The sequence below is a fragment of the Muntiacus reevesi genome, chromosome 14 (genome assembly GCF_963930625.1).
Source record: "Muntiacus reevesi chromosome 14, mMunRee1.1, whole genome shotgun sequence".
NCBI lineage: Eukaryota > Metazoa > Chordata > Mammalia > Artiodactyla > Cervidae > Muntiacus > Muntiacus reevesi.
The window spans coordinates 66,360,071-66,384,346 of record NC_089262.1 but is presented as its reverse complement, the minus strand read 5'-3'; the positions used below and the strand labels follow the sequence as shown (position 1 = coordinate 66,384,346).

The 24,276-nt window shown below is 43.1% G+C and overlaps 1 protein-coding gene across 1 annotated transcript in view; it reads left to right on the top strand.

Moving 5' to 3' along the window:
• DOCK2 (dedicator of cytokinesis 2) overlaps positions 1-24,276 on the top strand; it is a 459,258-nt gene that overhangs the window by 24,493 nt on the left and 410,489 nt on the right. The window contains exons 3-9 of the mRNA XM_065905443.1: positions 4,000-4,040; positions 5,162-5,217; positions 5,674-5,770; positions 8,089-8,237; positions 14,063-14,198; positions 15,558-15,712; positions 22,915-22,996. Coding sequence (XP_065761515.1) covers positions 4,000-4,040; positions 5,162-5,217; positions 5,674-5,770; positions 8,089-8,237; positions 14,063-14,198; positions 15,558-15,712; positions 22,915-22,996 — 716 coding nt within the window. The remainder of the gene's footprint in view (positions 1-3,999; positions 4,041-5,161; positions 5,218-5,673; positions 5,771-8,088; positions 8,238-14,062; positions 14,199-15,557; positions 15,713-22,914; positions 22,997-24,276) is intronic.

The following is a 24,276-nucleotide window of genomic DNA, read 5'->3' as shown; positions in this document are numbered from 1 at the left end:
CTTGTTGTCATGAAAATAAGTTGAAATAATGGCACGGAAAACAAACAATATTCAAAATCTGTAGGTTCTGGAAGTTAAAAGAAAAATATGCCTAAGTTTCCCTGATTGATGATGATGATTATGGATTTTTAAAAGACAGAATGGCATTTACTAATTTTTTTTAACACCATATGCAAGGCACTGTACAAACTGAATTTCTTGTCTAATTTAGGAGTATGAGACAGACAGTATTATTGCTCACATTTTACAAATAAAAAAGCTGAGGCTTAGAGAAATACACTAACGTGCCAAAGATCACTCAGAAGTTGCAGATCCTCTTTCAGATTCAGGCTTTCATTTCAGAGCTCATGCTCTTAAGCACTGATGGATACTAGCTTCTGTTATATTCTTCTTAACATTAGTAGATACTTCAATCAAACTGGAAAGTGAAACACACTGAGACACTCACCATGCAAATAAAGCATTGTTAGCATTTTGTGTGTTCAGTTCATATACGTTTTAAAGAAATAAGTATTTTAGATCAGTTGAGATCCCCTGCTTACCCTCCCCTGTTCCATTCTTGCCTTTTTGTCCATCCCTCAGGCAATGCTCCTCCTGAAGTTGGTATGTTTTCTTCCAGTCTAAGATGTTGTACCTTTATCAGATGCGTTTACCTTCATAATTCTGTTTTAAAAAATAGTTGTGCAACTAACACCTACCACTCTGTGCGGTAGGTGTTAGTGCCCTCATTTGACAGGTGAAAATAATGACGTTTAAGTGACATGACCAAAGATCATGTTGCCCTCAGGTGGCAGAGAGAGGACTGGATTTCTATTAAATAGGATGTGGATTCTTTTTTGATGTGCTGGGATATTTTTAATCTCTCCTCCTTCTCCCCTTCCGCACACAACTCCTGGGTCACTGGAGAATTTAGGTACATTTCATTTTGATATTTGGGCTGTGGGAAAGGAGGACAGTTGGAGTTTATCATTTTCCATAAGAATGGTTAAAAAAAAACACAACAACTCCCTTTTCTCATCTTTCCCAGGATGTACTTTGTGAGTTTTCTATTTTTAAAAAGTTCTTGTCTCATGGATAAGGTTAGACAAAAAAGCCTTCCCTGTTGCTTAACTGAAAGTGCATTAAGCCAGGGGATAAGGCCTGGGATGTGGTCAGTGCTCTGTTACCCAGAGCCTAGCTTTGATCAGAGTGCCTGTCATCATGGATTTTGCTATGCCTGTCAACTACTGCTATCTGTCCTGTCCGGCCTCGGAGTACAGCCAGATACAGTGACTGGTGACCAGGTTTGGGAGCACATATCAGATGTCACAGAGGTCACTGATTCAGCAGATTTGGGACTGTCAGAAAAAGTCCTAAGGACAGATCTGCTGAAGCTGATGCTTCATCATCATCTAGCAAGTGGAGATGGTGGTAAGGCCGTTTCATCAAAGATCACTGGGGATTTATTTCTTAAGGCACCTAGGTCAGTGCCATGTACAGAATAGAGCACAGTCAGTGTTTCTTGAACTTAAAATCTGGGAGTCAGAATGTGGATGCTAAGGGTAAGCATCAATTTCTTGCTCAGGAGTGAGTTGAAGTTCTGAGAATCGGGATTCCTACAAGGGGTGGCAAGTCACTGGTTATCAAGGGTGAGAGAGGGTGGTGTTGCTAGAAGAGGAAGTCAGGGGACCCTGACGGAGGCCCTGTTGTGCAGAGGCAGATGTGAGCAGCTAGGAGTCCCTTGACCGTTTTCCCAGGGGAGTCTGGTAGCCTTGGCCAGCAAGGTGGATTCAGGTCACTGCAACCAAGAGAACGTTGACTGTGTGTGCACTCTAAGAGAACATTTTCTGTGTCTGTGCTCGTCACATGGGGGCAGTGTGGTGAAACCGCTCTGAGGGCTGGCTTGGAGCCACGCAGACTTACCCCTGAACCCTGGCGTGTGATTTGGCCCAGCATCTCCACTGATTTGTCTCAGTTTCTTCATCTACAGAATGGGAATAACGATGCTTAACTCACAGCATGGTATGAGGGTTAGATGAGCGAACACATGCACAGCTTTGTGTGCGTTTAGCAGTCAATAAATGGTAGCTATTAACAGTAATGCTACAGAGAAGTTGGTTGAATGGGAAAAAACTGCAAATAAAGGAGATTGTTCTAGTGTAGTACTATGGAGGATCATCTCCAGAGTTGGACGCTTGGATTTAAATTATTTAGATGCATCACTCACTAGCTGTGTGGCCATGAGCAAGTTCTTCATCTCTTTGTGCCTCTCTATTTTCATTTGCAGAATTGAGGCAATACCTACTTTGTAGAATCAATTTATAATATGAAAAAACAAAACAAAAAGCTTCACCAGAGTTCTTGGCACACAGCAAACACTATTGTTAATATAAGCGCTGATTTTAACAGTTAATTATTACCAGTAGTAATGGGGAACTGATTAGAGCGTGAAACTAGAATATGGTTCTTTATGAACCAGAAAGTGTTCCGCCACTGGAAGTACTTAGTGGGGATGTAGTTTTGGGGATTCAGATGTTGGGAGGGTGGCAGTATTAGGCCTCCACTGTGCTCCTTCCTCCACTAGACAAGAAGCCCAGTATGGTGGCTGCTTATTAACTGTGTGACTGGGCTAGTTACTTAACTGCTCTGTGCCTCCGGAGGGCCACTCTTCTGTAAAATGGGACAGTTGCATTTCCCACCTTATAGGGTTGTTGTGAGGATTAGAAGGCTTCATATATGAAGGATACTTAGAATGGTGTGTGTGTGTGTGTGTGTGTGCGCGCGTAACACAGTGGACTGTAGCCTGCCAGGCTCCTCTGTCCCTGGAATTCTCTAGGCAAGAATGCTGAAGTGGGTCGTCATGCCCTTCTCCAGGAGATGTTCTTGATCTAGGCTTCCAACTCGTGTCTCCTGCTTTACAGGTGGATTCTTTAACCCTGAGCCACTGGGGAAGCCCACTTAGAATGATACTGTATTCCAAACCTGAGATTCTTTCTCTCCAGTATCCATTCCTTCCATTCTCTCTCCTTCCTCTACCTTTCTGTCTCTTAAAATAGGAGTCACTTTGGGCCCCTGTTGTTTTAGAACTTTCTTTAGCTGGCTCATGACTGTGAGGGGTGACTTTGCATTTTAAATGTTTGTTTTGGAGCTTGCACTTATGTCTGTTGAGAACATATTTCGACAGCAATCTGTCAGCCCAGTAATGAGGATTTGCTAATGAGCTTCCCAGCAGACACTTTTTATTTACAAAGATAACAAATGCCACTACTTGGCTGTGCTTGAATCATTTCAGAGGCGAGTAGGCTCATTATAGTCATCAATACTTGCTATACCAAGGCTCATTTTGTCCAAGGACTGTGTATATAATTTGGATTTCTGTTCATTGAATCATTCTTGATATTCCTTCAAAGGGAAGAATCTTTTAAAACTCCTGTCCTTTCACCCATCCCTGAACCTGTCTGTTTTGTAATGACTAACTTCTACAAATTACATGTTAGACACAATTTGCTGCTGTTAGAACTGTGGGCATTGTTTTAGGATGTTTGCCAAGCTCCTCAGACATTCTCAGCCTATGTTCCTAAACCAGAGGTTGAAAGCATGTGTATGAACACAAGAAGGATGCAGGCAGTTGATGGAAAGAAGAGAGGGGCTGGGTAGAGGCTGGTGAGTTGGAGATGCCTCCTTTTGTCTGATGAGACTAGCTGCCCCTCACCGCTAGTCAACTGCAGCCACAGGGGAGCACTGGTCACCATCTCAGGGCCTCTTATTTTTTCAAAAAAAAAAAAAAAAGGATTAAATTTGCATTTTTATGTGAAATCCCTGTATTTTGGGTCACTTTTTGGAGATGTTGGCAACTCATTCAATAGAATGAGTTGAATCCTAGGGCTTTGATCTCAACCTAAGGTCTAAAACACTTTGCAGTTTCTTTGCTAATGAAAAACAAACAGCAACACCAATAAACTCAAGCAAGGGACTTGTAAGAATAGATGAAAGACCTGTTTCTTTGTTTTCTCTTTGCAGACTGGTATAGGGGATACCTTGTAAAGCACAAAATGTTACAGGTGAGGTCAATTTTGTTTTTATTTGGGACAATATTGGGTGTCTGTGCATGACCCTGCCAGTCCCCTGGGCAATTACTTCCCACTGTTGCTCCTCTGCAAACTGATTTCACTCCTGTCTCCTTGTGTCCAGGGTTTTCTTTGCTGTACCTTGATCAGTTCCCCCTTCACTCCTTCTTTAAGGCCGACTTCCAGAGCTCTCTTCTCCCTGCAAATTTTCCTAATATGCCAGCCATATATGATTTCTCCAGTTCCATTGAATCATGCATTTTTTTATTTGAAATTTATCTTCTACTGTCTTTCTTTAGCTGGGGCATTCGTCCTTTCCTCACCTGTTTCCAGCATGACTCAGGAGGGACAGGTCCAGTCTCAGCCCTCAGGGGCTTCCTCTGCCCTAGCCCCATACCACACCGCCATCTCCATGGGAGATGCACGTGCTTTGCTCATCTCCTGACAGCTCACGGTACCTTGCACAGTTACCTGGTGTCCCCAGTGTACACGTTGGCTAAACTGATGAAGGAATGTCCAAGTAATTGCTCAACTTCTCTTGTCAACTAAGCCAAGCTTATGGAGAAAGGAAATAATAGATGCTCCTTCCTTCCTCCCTGACATGCTGTATTAGAAGGCGTGATCCCTCTCTGCTCTCTAGAGAACAATCAAATAAATCCAGAGAGAAAGAGATCTCAAACCAAAGCTGCCCACATGCTAACCAGGGACACTGTTGCTTCAGGACCTGACCTTCTCTGACAGTACAGGGTGGCTGCTTTCCCAGAATTAGGCAGGAGAGGGGAAAGACAGAGGACCTTTCTCCCTTAGAGTGAACCTCCTAAGCGCTCCTGCCTTGCCCATCTGATAGTGTGAGTGATCGCAGTGAGGTTAGGGCATTCTTTGGAATCTAGAGCTATTGTGGGATCCTGAGCAACTGCTGAAGAAGGGGAGAGGAATTAGGCCTAAATGAGTGAATTTAACACCCACCACTTGTTCTGTCGAACTGGAATTATTCCTGTGAAGTTCGAGGTTTTTACCAGTTAGTAGCTTTTGGAAAAATCATGAAGACCTGGGGTCAGTTTTTTCTGCAGGGACAAGTCATCCAATCTCATCTTATCTTATCTTATCCCCAACAGGGCATTTTTCCAAAATCCTTTATCTACATCAAAGATGTGACAGTGGAGAGAAAAAGGTATTTGCCATCTTCCCCCAGACCCGACTCTCCGGTACCTCGTGATGCCCGCATCCTGTCTGCTTTGGAAACCTGGCTTGCCAGATGTGAAGGATCTGTCTTCTTCGTGCCCGTGTTTGTCTCCAATGCAAATTGATTCGTGTTCGCATCTGATTCTGAGGGGGTATTAGTACATTTGGAGGATCAAAGTTTCCACTGACAGTTGCCTTTGAACTGAATTAAAGTAGGTTATTCCTGAATAATGAGCTTGCAGGGCCCACCTCAATGCAGGAGGACAGAGAAAAAGGAAGCCCCTTGCATTTGCATAATGTAATTGGTGTGGCTATTAGAAGTGGTTTAGTCTCCTGTCAGCAAGGCCCCTCTCAGCAGCTGCAGCTTAATGCAAATTTGCCAACATTTTATCTTGTTAGCACCTGGGTCTCAATTTCACACCGTTTTCTCTCCCACCTTAAATAGAAATATCGAGAACATCATTCCTGCAGAAATTCCTCTGGCACAAGAAGTGACAACAACACTTTGGGAATGGGGCAGCATCTGGAAACAACTCTATGTGGTGAGACTCGAAACCCTGCTCAACCCCGGGATGGAAGCTGTTTATAGTTTTTGGCTTGGTTCAGATTTGGAATGTAGCCTTGACATAGTATAACAAACAGTATGAGGTCATCAAAGCCCAGAGAAGTTAGGTGACTCTCAGAGCCACACAGTGAATTAGTGACAGAGTCACAGTAAATGGGCATCTGGGGTGATCCTTCTGTTTTTGTTTTCTTTTTTTAGACTAATGAAAAAGTTATCAAACTTGAATGTGCTTAAGTATCACCTTGAATGCTATTGAAAGTAAAGCTTCCTTCAGTGGGACTCCGCATTTTAGTAAACGTAGGGATTTTGATTTGGTGGTCTTCTGATAACACCTTGAAAACTATTGTTCTCATGTGTCAATTAACTAATGACTATTGTCATCAGATCTATGAGAGAACTTGACCCTGGAAAAATTAAGAGCGTATTTTGCATGGTTTTCCCTGTATTGAAGTAAATCTAATTTTAAATCCTCCTTTGATGCTTCTAAAACTCCTAATGAGAGTGGCTAGCTAAGAAAACCATTAAACTGAGAGTGACAGTGTCGTCCCAGGCTTCGTGCACATTTGTCACAGCACGCTGTACACTCGCTGGCTCGCTGCGCTGTTTGTATGCTCTCCTTTTATGGTCATGAATGTTGACTCCTATGTGGCTATTTCACAGTTATGGTAACAGGCACTTTCAATTACCATTCCATAAGTTTCCCAAAAGTTGTTAGGAAAGTTTATGGGGCAAACAGCAGATTTAAGGCTAAAGTGATATATTATTTATGTCCACCATGCCTTTTACACATGCACCATAGAAGCTTGACATTTCCTTTAAGAAATCTTTGAATGGCAAGTTCATCATGCCCTTTACCTACCAAAGTGATTCTTATTCTTCCATGATTCTTGTCATGTCTGCATACTGTACATTAAGTATTTACTTAATAGCTAAATTGTCTTCCTTTTTAGAAAATTTAAATGACTTACACAAGGAATTTTACAATGTGCTGTCTCGTTGGAACAAGTCTCCAACTCTTCTACACCAACTGGATGCCCTATAATACAATTCAATGTAGTTCTAACACTGACCACCCAGGTGTAAGGGCTCAATTCTGTAAGACTGCCCTCACTTCAGATGCCAGCTGCAAGTGCCAGGTCCTCAGGCTACTTGCATTTCTGTCCAACTTGGTGCACATTCGGGGACTCCCATGACACTCCCTCCAACCTAGCCTGAGGTTCCACGAGTCCTAGAACAAGTCACAAAACTCAGGAAAGTACTACTCTTGCATATATATATATATATTTATACACACACACACACATACAGATACATATATATGACAGTGGTTTAGTTGCTATGTCGTGTTCAGCTTTTTGCGATCTCATGGACTGTAGCCCGCCAGACTCCTCTGTCCATGGGATTCTCTAAGCAAGAATACTGGAGTAAGTAGCCATTCCCTTCACCAAGGGAATCTTCCTGACCCAAGGATTGAACTTGGGTCTCCTGTATTGCAGACAGATTCTTTACTGTCTGAGCCCCAGGGCAGCCATATGTATATACACACACATATATAGAGAGACTCTATACATAGTCATATGTATTATTCAAGTAAATACAGTGAAAACAAAACAGTGTTATTAAGTGTTTCCTATGGTACCTGTTAAAGGCTCTGAGCCCAAGAATGTGAGAGACATTTCAATCCTTTCATTGAAAAAAAAGGAATTAACAAATGTGAGAGAGGGGTTCAAGACATGTTGCTAAGAAACTGCAACTTTCTCATCCCCTAAACAGAGGGATGGGAGGAGAGCAGAGGAGAATCACCATTTGCATCCCTAACATGTGACCTTGTGTCTTTGTAACACCAAGAACCATCCTATGTCCCATGGGCTGTGCACGTGTCACTCTTGGGGAACACTGCCCTAGAAATAGGCCTGTTCTAACAGAGAAGTGGCCCTGCTTCTTAGCCTTAAAGGGCCTGGCCTCTGAGACCTGTCCTGCAGCAGATGTTCATGGCATTCCTGCTCAACATGCATCTTTTTGGATAAGAGTCAGAAATAACCCTTCCTTTTTTTTAAAACCAGGAAGTGATTAGGATCGCTACTTTTGCTTTTGAGAGACCCCTGTGGCCCCAGGGAAGGAAACATGTTAATGACAAAGACCACCACCCAACCCCTTCACAGCTGGGCAGGGGCTAGGCAGGCACTCAAGCCCTGGCCCATTAGCACGCATGCTAGACTTTGGCTCAGTTTGCCAAAGAGAGCCCGAGATCTTTGGTGCAGGTGACCGTGGGTTGTTTCCTGTTTTTCCTCCTAGGCCAGCAAGAAGGAGCGTTTTCTCCAGGTGCAGTCCATGATGTACGACTTGATGGAGTGGCGGTCCCAGCTCCTCTCAGGAACTTTACCCAAGGACGAGCTAAAGGAACTGAAGCAGAAAGTCACATCCAAAATTGACTATGGCAACAAGTAACTTCTCTTTCCTCCAAAAAGAGGCTTTTTTACCCCCCACCCCCACCCCCCTTCTTCCTTCTCACCCTCTGAGAAACTAGGTTTCACTTTTAGTGGTGAGTTTGCCACTTTCTATTTGGGAGAAGCTGCTACGGTACTCTTGCCTGGAAAATCCCATGGACAGAGGAACCTGGGAGGCTGCAGTCCATGGGGTTGCTAAGAGTCAAACACAACTGAGCGACTTCACTTTCACTTTTCACTTTCATGCATTGGAGGAGGAAATAGCAACCCACTCCAGTGTTCTTGCCTGGAGAATCCCAGGGACGGGGGAGCCTGGTGGGCTGCCGTCCATGGGGTCGCACAGAGTCGGACACGACTGAGGCGACTTAGCAGCAGCAGCAGCTACCAACGGGCCCATGATTGTGTGCCTTTGTAATCACCCCTGTGGGACCCGGGGAAACACAAGCGGAGAGAGGCTCGCTTATGCAGTGGTTATTAGCAGGCGAGAGATTTAGGACACTCAGTTAACCTACTTTCAAGGATCTGGGGAGTACAGTCATGCTGGTTCACTTTTGGCTTAGTTGTTATTTTATTCTTGCATTTACAACTGCCCCCTCTTCAATCCCAGTGTGAGACTTTATGTCCCTTCCCCCATCCTAAATTATCTAAGCCACATGCTGTCAGCTAACTCAAATGCACAGTTACAAAAGCATTTCCTCAAAGGGGAAGAAGCAGAAATTGGTTAGTCTGAATGCTGTGAAGTTGAGGAGAAGGTCTTACAATTTTTTGATGCAGGTCAATGCACTAATAATGGTAGTGATTATAACTAACCCCTAATCCAATCTTGTTGTGCACCAGTGTTAAGCTAAGGGTTTCCCATTCATTGTCTTATTTAATTCCTATAACAGCTCTATGAGGTAGGCAGTTTTAGTATCCTGATTTTTTCAAATGAAGAAGCTGAGGCACTTAAAGAAGTTAAGTAACTTGTCCAAAATCACATAGTTAATAAAAGGCAGAACCAGAATTTAGACCCAGGCAGTTTGTCTCCAGAGTCTCTGGACCTCACCTTTATACTACTTGGATAGTATTTGAGAATTGTAAAGGCTTCCCCTCCCTCCTGGTTAAGTGAATACTCTCCAGACATCCTCCCTATTTCTTTAGTTTTTGTTCTCAAAAACAAACGTGTACTGAGCACTTATAAGTGTTAGTTGCTCAGTAGTGTCCTAATCTTTGCGACCCCATGAATTGTAGCCCACCAGGCTCCTCTGTCCATGGAGTTCTCCAGGCCAGAGCATGAAGTGGGTTGCATTCACTTCTCCAGGGGATCTTCCCTATCCAGGGATCAAGCCTGGGTCTCCTGCCTTGTGGACACATTCTTTACCACATGAGCCACCAGGGAAGCCCGTTGAGCACCTGTACTTGGCCTGATTTCCTGCTGGGTTTTTTGAGGCCACAGAAATAAAAGTTCCCATACATTAAGAGTACAGCAGTTGTTAAGAGTGAGCAACAAGCAAAGTATTGATATGCATCGTGGTAACTCTGATGGCTTAGGTGGCAAGAGTCTTCTTAATTCAGTTTGGAGAAGGAAGTCAAGGAAGGCTTCCTAAAGGAGGTGACCAGACCTAAATTTTGAAAGATAAAGAAGTATCAAGTAGGCTTTAAATAAAGGGAGGGTGGGAGTGCATGAGGGAACATAGCATGTTCAGAAGACTGCAGAGTGGGTCCAAAGCCTGGAACATAGGGCCTGAGGAGGAAGTAGAAAGAGTCTATGCAGTGGGAATAAAAAGTGTTTTTTTCGTCTCAGTCAGGCTTCCTTACCTTTGTCACATGCACTAGGAAGATGATCCAAAGATAGTCAATGGGTTCCCCTTACAGCTGCTTCCCACCCCAGGAGCACAGTCCTTCTGCTGGCTCCCCTGCTGGCAGCTGGCAGGCGAGTCCAAACCTGCTTACCACGCTCGTCATCCCAAAGCGACAGGAAGGGTTTGTCTGCAGCTGTGGCCGCCATTGGGACAGTGTCATCTTTCGCTGAGCGTGGTCACAGCTGGGATGTGGGAATGGAGGGAGTTTTGCTGCTTTGTAACAATGGCATCTGTGACCTTGGATGTTTCCTCATGGGGGCTTCTGACAAGGATGGAAAAAAATGGTCACCACTCTCAGGAAGCTGTCCTTGATTTCCCCCCCACCTATCCCTGCTGGATTAGGCACTTTTGTGGACCCTCAACACCTTGAAGGGTAACTACCTCCTTAGTGGCCTGCCTTCGGGGCTGTGCTGGGAGCTCCTCTAAGGCAGACCCATTTTGATGTACTGGGCCCAGTATGAGTGAGCGGTAGTGAAGGGAGAGACAGGGTCCCCCCTCGATCAGCTCCCCCTGCAGAATCCCCGGCCAGCACTGCGCTTTCAGTCTCAGTCAGCTGTCTTTGGGGAAGTGAGAGACACCCTCAGAGGCTGAGGCCCTGAGCTGAGGCCCTTTGTTTTTCGCTTCGCTTCCCTGATGACCTCAGCTGGAGGAGAGAGAGAGATTTGGGCACCTTAAATGAATGCAGGTCTGGTGTCTCAGGGGCTCAGAGCTCTGAAATGGGATGGATACCTTTCTGAAAGCCCAAAGGCCATATTTCTGGTCCAAGTGTCAGGAATAGCACGAGGACTATCAGCTCAGGCTGAGAGTCAGGGGAGCAGGACTCTGAATCTTGGAGGACTGGTCAGAATCTGCCTGTTTCTTTCCTCAAAGATTCTGTTCCTTCATTCAGTCATCAGACTTCTATTGAGCACCTGATAGGCACTCAGGACACAGCATTCACAAAATACAGCCTCTCGCTGTAGAAACAGCAACAAAGGCAAGCAAAGGGAACTAATTATAAGTTTCTGAGTGCCTACTATCTGCCAGGTACACTTTAGAGTACTTTCAGGCCTTAACTCAGCCAAGTCGTATGACACCGCTATGAGGCAGGTACTGTCATTGTTTCTATCTGAGACCCACAGGTCAGTTAGGTCATTGTGACCAGGAGGCCCTGGGATTTGAACCAGGTGACTTGGCTCCAGAATTCCAGCACTTAACCTCTGTCTTCGACTGCCTCCTGGAGGACCATGCGGGTCAGTAAGAGGAAGTAAACGGACACTTGCATAGGAAGTCATGCATTTCCTGAGAGGAGGAAGCAGGAGTGACAGGGTGGAGGGGGCAGGGCGGGGCTGACGCTTGCTCTGCATCGAACAAGACTGGTCGGAATTATTAGGTGAAGAGTTCAGAGAGAGAGAGAGAAGCTTAGAGGAGCTGAGAGATGAGCATGACTGTGGCTGGAACCTCAGGGTCTGAGTGCCAGGTAGAAAAATTCAGATTTGCCCAGAGAGTGACGGAGAGCCAAAGAAAAAGTTATTTCTCTTTTCTTTACCTTAAAATAATATTTATTTTTTGAAAAACGCATACAGTGAGGGCTTCCTCCCCTACCCTTGTCTGTCCTGGGTTCATTTGATCACTTTCTGGAGCAGAGGAGAGCTTCGGGGCTTACTCCCTAAGGAAAAACTGTCAAAATGCTCTATTCTCCAAAGTGAATGGTCTGACGTCCCAGCAGGAAGCAGCCTCTCCTGACCCTGGTTCAGTCCTGCCCCTTGATGACTAAAGCTTCCAGGTTTCAGATGAAATTGGTAATGGACAAGCTCTTTGGTATCTAAGGAATGAGGAATCCTCAAATGAATCCTTCAAATCTCAAAACAGCTGGACCCAGGAGAAGTTTGTTTTATTCATACATTTTTAGAGCCGAATCCACTTTGGTAAATTTTGAAGAGAAAGGAGCTAAAGAGATCTTGGCATTGAATTATGTATCAGCCATGGTCTGTCTTCTCCGAGGTCTTGGTAGGCTCTGCTCAGCATCAGTTGGATGCATTTATTCCCCTTCGGCATTGACCCTTCAGCAGCTTGACTATGCAGCATTACGAGTCACATCTAGTTGGAAGTTAATTTCCTAATAAATGTGGACAAACGGGTGAGCTCTGGCTCCCTCCTGTTTGCGTTTGGCCGAGAGGAAAGATGTGCCTTTCAATCCAGTTCTCAAGTGAGAGCTGAAAACGCTGCTGTTCCCAGTCTGGTAGTCGATAGTGGTCCCTAAGCAGGACCACTGCTGTTGCTCTGAGTCTCCCTCTCCTTTCTATAGATGGACAACGGAGTGCCTCCACGTCAGCATCAAGTGCCGAGGCAGCTTTAAGTTAGGACCTCTGCACACGTACACCCCGTCCCCCAACCCAGTACTGCTTCTAAGAGCCTGTTAACTAGAAAGTGTACCATAAAGGTGCATTTTTGAGCCATTCTTCTATGCCAATTCTACAGAATTGGATGTAACTTTATAACTATGTTTTAAAGATACAGTTTTGTAGATATGTAATGTTCTGCTAATTTGATTTTGAATTGTAAGTGTCAAGAGTTCTGTTTTGGGGTTTTTTATGTTTTATTATACTTTGTTAAAAAGGAAAAATTGTACGTTTTAGAATTTTTTTATGAGTAAATTTAATGCACTGAAAATAAAAAGAGTGCAAACAAAGCTGCCACATTACTTTTTACTAGCTATGTGATATGAAGAAATTATCCTCAGTCTTTTCTTCATCTGTAAAATGGAAGTATTAATAGTACCTCCCTCATAGAGTTGTTATAAAAATTAAAGGCCTTAATATGTGTGAACAATTTAATGTACAGCTTATTGAAAGTGCTGTGTGAGTATTTTGCTGTTATTAGTATCATTGATGCCAATCAGAATGGCAGCTGCAGTTGAAACAAATCAATACCAAACAGGGGAAAATCTTGTGACCCTGAAGTCACAGAGTTAAAGAGCAAGCCATGGGTAACAATGATATATCTGAGATTCCCACCCCCAACAACTATTTTCAAAATATTATTAATAAATGGTACATGAATACCTTCCCTGCATTGTGTATCATATATCATACTGCATTATGTTCTATTATATAAGCATTAAACAAAAAGAGATAAGGCAAAATTCTCCCTTGACCCCTCCAGCCCTTCTAGTCCCGGGGCCCTACCTGTCCTTGCAGACATGCGTGTTGGTGCATTGTGTGCATACCTTGCTCTCTGCACATGCACCCAGGTCACATACCTGCCTTGCTTGGTTTTTTCACTGAGAACAGTGTATGCATCTTTTCAAGCTTGATTTTCCCCTACCCCCCAGCAATCTGTATCATTAAACATATCAGAACTAGGGACTTCTCTGATGGCCCAGTGGCTAAGACTCTATACTCCTGAGGTAGGGATCCCAGACTCGATTCCTGGTCAGGGAACTAGACCCCACATGTTGCAACTAGTGCTGGAACTAAAAAATAAGAACACATATCCCACATACCAAAATGAAAATCAAAGAACCCGTGTGCTAAGACCTGGGTCAACCAAATTAAGAAAGAAATAAACATATCAAAAGTATGTCATAGTTTTAAAGCCTACTACATGGAATTTCATTATGAATTTCATTACAGATTTATTTAGCCATTTTTTCTTTTGACAGACATTTAGTGTTAGCTAGCTAACTAAGTTCGTTTTATGTTTTTAATACTTTGCTTATGCACACACATCCTTGTTCAAGTGTGGTTGTTTCTCTAGGTTCACTATAACAGGAAATATGCATTATTTTTTTTTAATACACACTGCTACAATACCTCCCAGAAAGACTGAGCTATATCACTATGCCTCCCATCTGCATGCAAGGCTATCTGTGTAGAGCTGTCCTAAGGGAGACTATGACTGTCAGAAATCATGTGAACTTTCTAGTAGAAACTTCTCACCAATGTTCTATAGGCTTCCACCTCCCTTGATTTATCCTCATCTCACATTCTTGCTTTTCAGAATCCTTGAGCTTGATCTGATTGTCAGAGATGAAGACGGAAATATCTTGGACCCTGATAATACCAGCGTCATCAGCTTGTTCCATGCACATGAAGAAGCGACTGATAAAATCACAGAGCGTATTAAAGAAGAGATGGTGAGCTTTGTGAAACAGACTTTGTTTGGCCAAAGGAAGCAGGCTTTAGCACACCGTAAGCTTAAAATAATCTAATTAACCAGACTGTATATTATTCAAAGGGACATCTGTCCTATGACCTGAGATGATCAGTAACAGCATGCATTTTATTGTGTTTTGTACTCAGATTTTGATTCATTCTACAGATAGCCCATGAGAGGTTTAATGCCAGGCTTTTCTATTCCAGAGAGGAAAAAAGAAGAAATGTAAAAAAAGTCACTGAGTAAATAATTCCAGATGGTGATGAATTTCTAAAAGGCAATCAATTAGGGTTATGTGAAACAGTGAATCAGGAGCTATTTTAAAAGGTACCATTAGGAAAGTCCTCTCCCAGGAGGGCATCTGAGGTGACATTTGTATAATGTGACGGCAACAGACCTAGGAAGATTTGGGGATAAGATTGTTCAATGCGGGATGGGGGGGGAGTGGTCGGCATGTGCAAAGGCCCTGAGGTAGGACTGAGCTCTGAATGTTCAAGGAGTAGAAAGGCCAGTATGGATGGGGCCTAAAAAGCAGTGAAAGAGTTTAGGCAATACTTTGGAGAGGCAGGTAGTAGGAGTCGGCTCTTACAGGACCTAAGAGTCTTGGGAAAGAAGAAGATGTTATCCCAACTGTGGTAGGAAGCCAACGAAAGATTCCAAGGACATATGATCTTTACAGTGTTAACCTAATCTGATTTATAGTTTTTAAAGTATTTTACCACTGTGCATTATTTGAAAGCAATTTTATTTTTAGCTTTACCGAGATATAATTTTCATACAATAAAGTTAGTTCATTTAAAATTGCAATCTGATGAATTTTATTAATATATAGTATTGGGCAAACTCTACCACAATCAAGGTATAGAATAGTTCCAACATCTAAAAGTTTCTTTGCGTTTCTTTGCAGTTCAACCCCCTTCTCCAACCCCAAGAATTCTTTGTATATTCCAGATGTGATTTTTTTTTATCAGATGTATGTTCTGCAAATATATTTTCTCCCAGTGCTTACCTGGGAGAAATATATCTTTCAATGAGCAAAATATTTAGTCTTGATAAAGTCTGTTTAAGCATTTTTTTCTTTTATATAGTTTGTGCTCTTTATGACACTAAATTTTATGAGGAAGGCTAGATTGTTTGCAGCATTCTCCAAGATCAAGATCAAGAGAGTCAAAGTGACTTGACTTAGACAAAAGATGCTTTTGGTGGAAAGCCTGAACGTAATGTTGAAATCTTTAGGCTCAAAACCTACATAGTTCTCAATATCCTGGGCCCACTTTCCATTGTCCTAAGTGGTGCAGGGCTAATTTTCTCTTTTCTTCCCTTTTCCCTTCCACCTCAGTCAAAAGATCAGCCTGATTATGGAATGTATTCCCGGATCTCCTCATCCCCTACCCATAGCCTCTATGTCTTCGTGAGAAACTTTGTGTGCAGAATTGGGGAAGATGCTGAGCTCTTTATGTCTCTCTATGACCCCAACAAGCAAATGGTCATAAGGTAAGTATGTTCAGTATTGCCTTTATTTGGGAGGTGGGGGTTTTCAGAGCTCTGAGCATCTTTTCCTTCCGCTATTACTTGTGGAGAAACTCCCACCCAGCAGAAAAACAGCCTAACTGAGAATGTGGACATAGCTTCTTTTGGGTGTGGGAGCCAGGTGGAAATATTACTTACCATGGCATTTTTTCTAAAAGTAGAGTTATGGTTACATAGTAGGGTTTTAAAATTTTTTAAAAACATATTATATGTGTATTTTTATTTTTAATTGAAGTATAATTGCTTTACATGCTGTATTAGCTTCTGCTGTGTCAGCAGATATATTGTGTATCCGCTATATGTGTACATACCCCTCCCTCCCACCTGTCCCACCAGTCCCACCTCTCTAGGTCATCGCAGAGCACTGAGCTAAGTCCCTGTATAGCAACTTCCCACTAGCTATCTATTTTACACGTTAGTGTATATATGTCAGTGGTACCGTCTCAATATGTCCCATCCTCTGCTTCCCCTGCTGTGTCCGTTCTTTCTGCATCTGTGTCTCTATTCCTGCTCTACAGTACCATTTTTCTAGATTCCATATATGTGTGTTTTTGTTCTTTAATTGCTGTCATGTCTGATTCTTTGTTACCCCAGAACTAAGCACCTAGGCTTCCCTCTCCTTCTCCTAGAGTCTGCTCAAGCTCATGTACATTGAGTAGGTGATGCCATTCAACCATCTCATCTTCTGTTATCCCCTTCTCCTCCTGCCTTCATTCTCTCCAAGCATCAGGGTCTTTTCCAGTGAGTCAGCTCTTCACATCAGGTGGCCAAAATACTGAAGCTTCAGCTTCTGCATCAGCCCTTCCAATGAATATTCAGGATCGATTTCGTTTAGGATTGACTGGTTTGATCTCCTTGCTGCTCAAGGGACTCTCGAAGGAGTCTCCTCCAGCATCACAGTTCGAAAGCATCAATTCTTCAGCTCTCAGCCTTCTTTATAGTCCACCTCTCACATCTGTACATGGCTACTGGAAAAATCATAACTTTGACTATAAGGACATTTGTCAACAAAGTAATGTCTCTGGTTTTAATGCCCTGTCTAGGTTTGTCATAGCTTTTGTTCCAAGGAACAAGTGTCTTTTAATTTCAGGGCTGCAGGCACTGTCCATAGGTGATTTTGGAGCCCAAGAAAATACTGTCTGCCACTGTTCCCCCATCTATTTGCCATGAAGAGATGGGACTGGATACCATGATCTTGGTTTTTTGAATGTTGAGTTTTAAGTCAGCTTTTTCACTCTCCTCTTTCACCTTCACCAAGAGGCTCTTTAGTTCCTCTTCCCTTTTTGCCATGAGGGTGGTATCATCTGCATACCTGAGGCTGTTGATATTTCTTCTGGCAATCTTGATTCCTACTAGTGATTCACCCAGCTTGGCATTTTGCACAATGTACTCTGCATATAAGTTAAATAAGCAGAGTGACAATATATGGCCTTGATGTGCTCCTTTCCTGACTTTGAGCCAGTCCGTTAGTCCGTGCCTGTTACTGTACAATGTTTGTTTCTCTGTGTCTGACTCACTTCACTCTGAATGACAGACTCTAGGTTTATCCACATAATACAATAGGGTTTTGTAAGCAATTTTTGATTAATGGAAAACAACGGAAATAACAAGATTCAAACAGGTAGCACTGTGTAGAATAAAAATATATATTTGAAACAGAGAGTTAAGAAATGAATGGTGAAAATGCTGTGTCCTCAGTGTCAGTGACAGGCTAGGAGTGTGAGCTCTGGAATCTAGGATCTAGGCGGGTTCACACTGTGGCGCCACCACTCACTCCTTCTTAGACTTGGGCAAGTTGTTAATCTTTCTTAAGCCTGAGTGTCCCGTTTGTAAAATGCACGCATCAGCCTCACAGGGCCACAGGTTTTTAGTAAGAAAAAGCACGTGAAGCACAGGGCCTGTCACATGGTCTCCAAGTGGCAGTGGCTGTTATTGTAATCACCTTGGTTAATTGTTCTTGGGAATGGAAAAGGTAAGGGAACTTCCGGGCACCTCATTTTGAGGAAGGCCAAACCGTGTTGGGAATCTCCTGAGAAAAGACTCTGATGTGTCTCTGGCCCCCACTGACAGCCTTGGCCTTTACTTGTGGCTCAGTCCATCCTTCCTCTCAGGTGACCACTGCCTGTCCCCTCCGGTGGGGTTTTGAGCCAACACACAGTCCCATATTTGAGATCCCAGTTAATGCAATAGTTTGGAGCTGGAGCATGAGCCTTCTGCTTCAGTTGAGAATGTGATATCTTCTTACCTTGATTGTGTTGATGAAATTTCTAAGTCGTGTCTGACTCTTTGTGACCCATGAACTATATATACCCTGCCAGGCTCCTCTGTCCGTAGTATTTCCCAGGCAAGAATACTGAAGTGCATTGCCATTTCCTTCTCCAGGGGGTCTTCCCAACCCTTCTCCAGGAAGATCCTCCAGGGGATCTTCCCTATGTCTCCTGCTTAGCAGGCAGATTCTTTATCACCAAGCCACCTGGGAAGCCCCATACAGTTCCTAGTAACTTACAAAATTCATTTTAGAAAATAATGGCCCTTTTGGAGACATTTGTGAAACATAGATCGACTATCTAAGAAGATTAAACTGACGTCTGTATATGATCCCATATAATCCTCATTATTCCATATGATTTGGATGAGACAATGAGTCTCAGAGAGGTCAAATGACTTGCTTAAGATCACATATATTTATAAAATGGCAGAGGTGAGATTTCGCCCATCTGACTCCAAAGATAAACTAGTTTCCAATTTAGTCTGTTACCAAAGAAAGAGCTGTATCAAATATCCTCAGTGGTTCTCACCAGGGTCTTAGCACTGTATGGTGGAAAGCTATTTTTTATAGCAAACTTAAATCCCTAATTTAAAGAATCAGTCTAGCTCCTCTGGCTAGGCTTAGGCAGACACTGAGCAAGTGTTCCTGCTTCCTTAGCACCCACCTTGAGATGCTGGGCATGTCATAAGCTCCTTGCTATTCCCTGCCAGCTGCTCCCAAGACACCTGTGACAAAGATCATGAAAGTGCCCCTTGCCTCTCGAAAAAACACGAGAATTCCTCATAGCTGAATTGACAAGGGTGCCTGGCCTACTGGCTCATCGAAGTGATGGATGGCCTGAACCAGCTCTGGGGAGGGAAGCAATGGATCAGTGAGATGCCAGCTCTGTTCCCTGATGTGCCACATCAAATGATCTGCTCGACAGGGCATGCCTGAGTGATGCCTCTGAGAGTGCTGGAGACACAGAGGAGCCCTCAGGAGAGGGAGGGAAGAGGGGTAGAGCCCACCCTCTGCCAGAGAATGAAGGAAAAAAGGGTAGAAAACAAAGAAGAGAGCAGGCACCATACAGGGAAAGGGCCGGGGAACTGGGAAGCACTCCCCATGTCAGTCTGAAGCTGGGTAGCTGTTATTTCCCTAAGAAACCAATTTTCCCCACTCCTGCCTGCCCTAGCGAGGAGGTGCCTACAGTGAGCCTCAGGCAAGTTAGTGCAATAGCAGTGTGGCCCAGAGGTGGGCTGGGGAGAACTTGGCTGGGATCAACTTTTCCCTTGTGACTTAGCTGGTAAAGAATCTGCCTGCAATGAGGGAGACCTGGGTTCGATCCCTGGGTTGGGAAGATCCCCTGGAGAAGGGAAAGGCTGTCCACTCCAGTATTCGGGCTGGAGAATTCCAGGGACTATGTCCATGGGGTCCCAAAGAGTTGGACATGACTGAGCGACTTTCACTTTCAACTTTTCAATATTGAGATGAATGGAATATTTCAATATTGAGATGAATGGAATGAGATTCTAGTGGATGTCTGCAGAGATTTGGTTTGGGAAACTTAAGGTAAGTTTTTGTAGGACAAAAAGCAAGCAGCTTAGGCATCAGGCCGGGGCAAAACTAATTTCGAAAAGAAGCTCAAGAAAGAGTTGGAATGGTTCTCCCCCTTCCCCTGAGGAGAAGAGGTCTTATGGAAGAGGTCTTACCTGTCTTAATGCCAGGTAGGCCTTCATATTTACCACCCAGATCTCCCTGGGCAAAGATGGAAGGGGCCAGATCAGCCTTCTAGACTGTTTTTCTTATTTATGATTCTGTTTCCCTTAGAAGAAAATTTCTGGTGCCTGGTGTTTAGACCTGGCCAGTTAGTTCTCTACTGGGGATGCCATGTGTGGTTAAGTGAAGTGAAGTGAAAATTGCTCAGTCATGTCCGACTCTGTGATCGCATAGACTAAACAGTCCATGAAATTGTCCAGGCCAGAATACTGGAGTGGGTCGCCTTTCCCTTCTCCAGGGAATCTTCTCAACCCAGGGATTGAACCCAGGTCCCTCGCATTGCAGGAGGATTCTTTACCAGCTGAGCCACAGGGGAAGTTCAAGAATCCTGGAGTGGGTAGCCTATCCCTTCTCCAGCAGATCTTCCCTACCCAGGAATTGAACTGGGGTCTCCTGCATTGTAGGCGGATTCTTTACCAACTGAGCTATCAGGGAAGCCCCCTATGATTAAAGGTTCTGAGAAATACCCAGGTATTTCACTATGGTGTCCAGAAATAACCATTGGGAAATAATGATAAAATATTTTTCATATATGGAGTCTCGGAGGCTTCTTGGTTATTTTGATGAAAATTCCAGTTAAATTTTTAGATCTTACTAAAAAAATGTTCCTTTAACTTGATTACATTTTAACCGTTGGTTAATCTGATGCTGTGTTCTTTTTGTTATACGTTCTATTTCCCCAATGAACTTTGCTCAGACTACTGTTATTAGTCTTCTAGAGGTAAAATGAGAGAAAAGAACAGAACATCAGAGAGAACAAACTTCAAAAAAGAAGGTGATTTGCTTTAAGTTTGCTGAATTCTCTTATTATGTCTTTTGGGCTGACTTGGTTTTGAGTTTTATTTTGTTTATATCCCAATTCAAGATAATGGGCATTTATTTAGAAGCAACGGTATGCTCCTGGATGGCATGAAAAACTGAATGAATCAACTCAGCAAACTATATTAATCTCCTAAGTTAAAGAAGTATTAGAAAAATGGTATAGGTGATCGAATTTGCAAAGCAGAAATAGAGACAGACAAAGAGAACAAAAGTATGGATACCAAGGGTGAACGGAGGGGTGGAGAAACTGGGAGATTGGCATTGACATATATATACTGTTGATACTATGTATAGAATAGATAACTAATGAGAACCTATTGTAAGCACAGGGCACTAATCAATAATCAATACTTAATGTGCTGCAGTGACCTAAATGGGAAGGAACTCCAAAAGGAGGAGAAATCTGTACACGTGCAGCTGACTCATTGTCTGTCACAGCACAATGCTGTGAAGCAAACATACTCCGATAAAAATAAACTAAAAAAGAAGAGCAGTGCTAGATTTCCTGACCCTGCTGATGCAGCTAGACTGACCAGCATGAGCCAGGCAGGGCTGTGTGTACGATGCGTTGCTGCTAGAAGATACGAGCTGATACATGATCAGATGTCAGAACTGTGTGACTGCTCTTCATACAGACTGTCAGTGGGTTCTTGCTACTGTAAGAATCAAGCCAAAATCTTTAAATCCTATATGGCCTACATGGTCTGGCCTACCTTTCTAAGTTTTCTCTTACAACTTTTCCCTTGGGTCTGCTTTTTAGATGCATAAGCTCCATCCTGTCTCAGGGCCTTTGCTCACGTTGTTGCTTTCCCGCTCTCTTTGCCTGACCAGCGTTATTTACATGTCATGTCCTCAGCAAAGACGCCCCTAGCCACCCAACCTAGGACTGGTTCTTCTGATGTACATCCTCACAACGTCTTGAACGTTTTCTTTATAGCATCATTGCGTAAACTTATAGTTATCATGACTGCATGTAAATCGTTACTTAAGTGTGTGTTCGAGAATGGCTAAGGCCCTCTGGGGCCCATCACAGTGTGACATTCATTCAGGGAAATGGTCCTACATCCGATGGGCTCAATGGATTACTTAAAATCATTCAAATCTTTACTCAGTCTTGAAAAGGGAATAGGGTGGGAAGGGCAAATACATTCTTTTTTGGGGGGCTGTGCTGTATGGTTTGTGGGTCTTAGTTCCCCAACCAGGGATTAAACCCAGGCTCTCAACAGTGAGCGCACAGAGTCCTAACCACTAGACTGCCAGGAAATTTTAATATATTCTTAATATATTCTTTTTGTTTGTTTTTTAATGATTTTTTCTTTTTTATTATTACTATTGACGTGATTCACATAACAGAAATTTTGCCACTTTTTAATATACAATTCAATGGTTTTAATATATTTTTAATTTTGTTCAACCATTGCTACTTTCTAATGTTACAGCATTTCCATCACCCCAACAATAAGACCCGTACCCGTTAGCAGTCACTCCCAGTTCCCTTCTTGCTAACCCTACTGGCAACCACTAATTGACTTTCTGTCTCAATGGACCTGCCTATTCTGGAAATTTAATATATATGGAATCATATAATATGTGGCCTTTTGTGTCTGTCTTCTTTCACTTAAAATAACATGCTAAAGATTCATCCATGTTATAGTAATTGTCAATCAGTACTATATCCACTTATATGGCTTAATGAAGTTCTGTTGAATGGATATATCACATTTTGTCCATTCATCAGCTGATGGACATTTAGGGTATTTCCACGTTTTGGCTATTATGAATAACTCTGTTATGAACATCCATGTATAAGTTTTTGTATGAATATATGTCTTTAATTCTCCTAGGCAGATACCTAGGAGTAGAATTGCTGGGTCACATGACAACTCTATGTTTAACTTTTTAAGGACTTGGCTGCACATCAGTATATTCTTAATGTCCAACAAAATACATAAAAATCCTTTCCCTTGAGAGGAAAGGATCTTTTCCCTCTGCCACTCTTTATCACCTCTACAGAGAACACTGATGCTCTTCAAAAACATTAGGCAGCTGGGTTAGAATTTGCTTGCCAGATAGGAGAGGGAAAGAGGTTGTGAACACACATATGTTAGTAATTCCATGACCCGGCTTGTCTCACGTCTGCCTCTCTGATGGGACTGTGATCTCCTGGAGGGAGGGACAGACAGGGAGAGGCTGTCTCAGACACTCCCATGTCCCCAGCAACCAGCATGGTGTCGGGCCCACAGCAGAGGCTCAGTGGGTATCTTGAATGACTGTTGAGACCCTGACAGTAACGGGCTGCCTGTCACTCCTCTTCCCACAGTGAGAACTACCTGGTGCGATGGGGCAGCAGGGGCTTCCCGAAGGAGATCGAGATGCTCAATAACCTGAAGGTGGTCTTCACGGTAGGTGTGTGCAGTCCTCTGGGTACCACATCCCACACTCACCAGCACACAGTCTTGGAAACGGGGCTGGTCAGTGCTTGGGAAGAAGCGTGGCCTTGGTGCAGAGCTGTGTTCTGGGGTCTCTGCCAAGAGGAAACTTGGGAAGATGGATCTCCTCCTGGCTCCCTCTTCTTCACTCGCTATCTCTTTATCACCTGTGTGCACACAGTGAAGAGCACTGTGTAAACAAGCACACACTTCTTCCAGCAATAATGTTTGGGTGAACTAGATACAACAGATTCAGATTAATTCACAGTTAACATGAGTTCCTGTCTTTGGTTCAGACCCTCTAAAAAACCTTCACAAAATACTTCATATTAATAAGGGCCTTTCTAGAACATTGACTGCCTTGGTAAATTGGATATTCTGAACATAATTAAGTCATAGATGACTAGGGATCTTACGGTTCCCTGGGATCATCCTGCTAAATACCAATACTCAGCAGGCAACACATAAGTAGAAATGTTGAAATCAGTTGTTATTTGGATGATTTATCTCTGAGAGTGACCTGGCCTTTTAGTTCTAGAAAGGAGAAATCTTGGAAAGAAGGAGATAAGGGTTATCATTTCCTGCAGGAACCCACTCTTTCCCTATTTACACCAAGGTGTGTTTAGAGTATGATCTTAAAATATCCAAGAATATTGGTGTTTTCTGCAAGTGTCTTTGGGGAGAAGAACATGTATGAGATTTTTCACTGTGTTGCATGTGAAAAAGGGAGATTACAGAGGAGGAACTGGGGAGGGATCTGGACATTGATCAAACCTGTGGGTTTGATCCAGGAGTGACCAACATGCTAGATTAACCTACCTTGCTCCACAATAATTTTCCAGTTACAGCCCATTAAGTTCTATGTATTATGTTGTGTTGCAATTAGATTGGAGCACAGCTGATTTATTTTGTTTGTTAGTCCTTGAAAAATGGGCCAGAGGCCTGGAATAAGATCATAGATCCTAATTGCTTAGACAAAGTTTTCTTGGCATGTATAAATGTGCCTCAATGCTCTTTATCTGTTATTAGTTAGAAGGAGGAGCCTATTTATTTTCTTGATAAATAGGAGAATCCCATGGAGCTTCCTGATTAAACCAGGAGACAGATGTTTCACAAGAGGGAGAGAGACAGGGAATCAATCAGTGGTTCATTTTACAGAGAACCAATTCATGATGTAAACACGCGGAAAAGGGCATTGGTAAGTTTATGTCACTCAGCAATAATGAGACTGTGGTCCTGCCTTAGTGGAATTC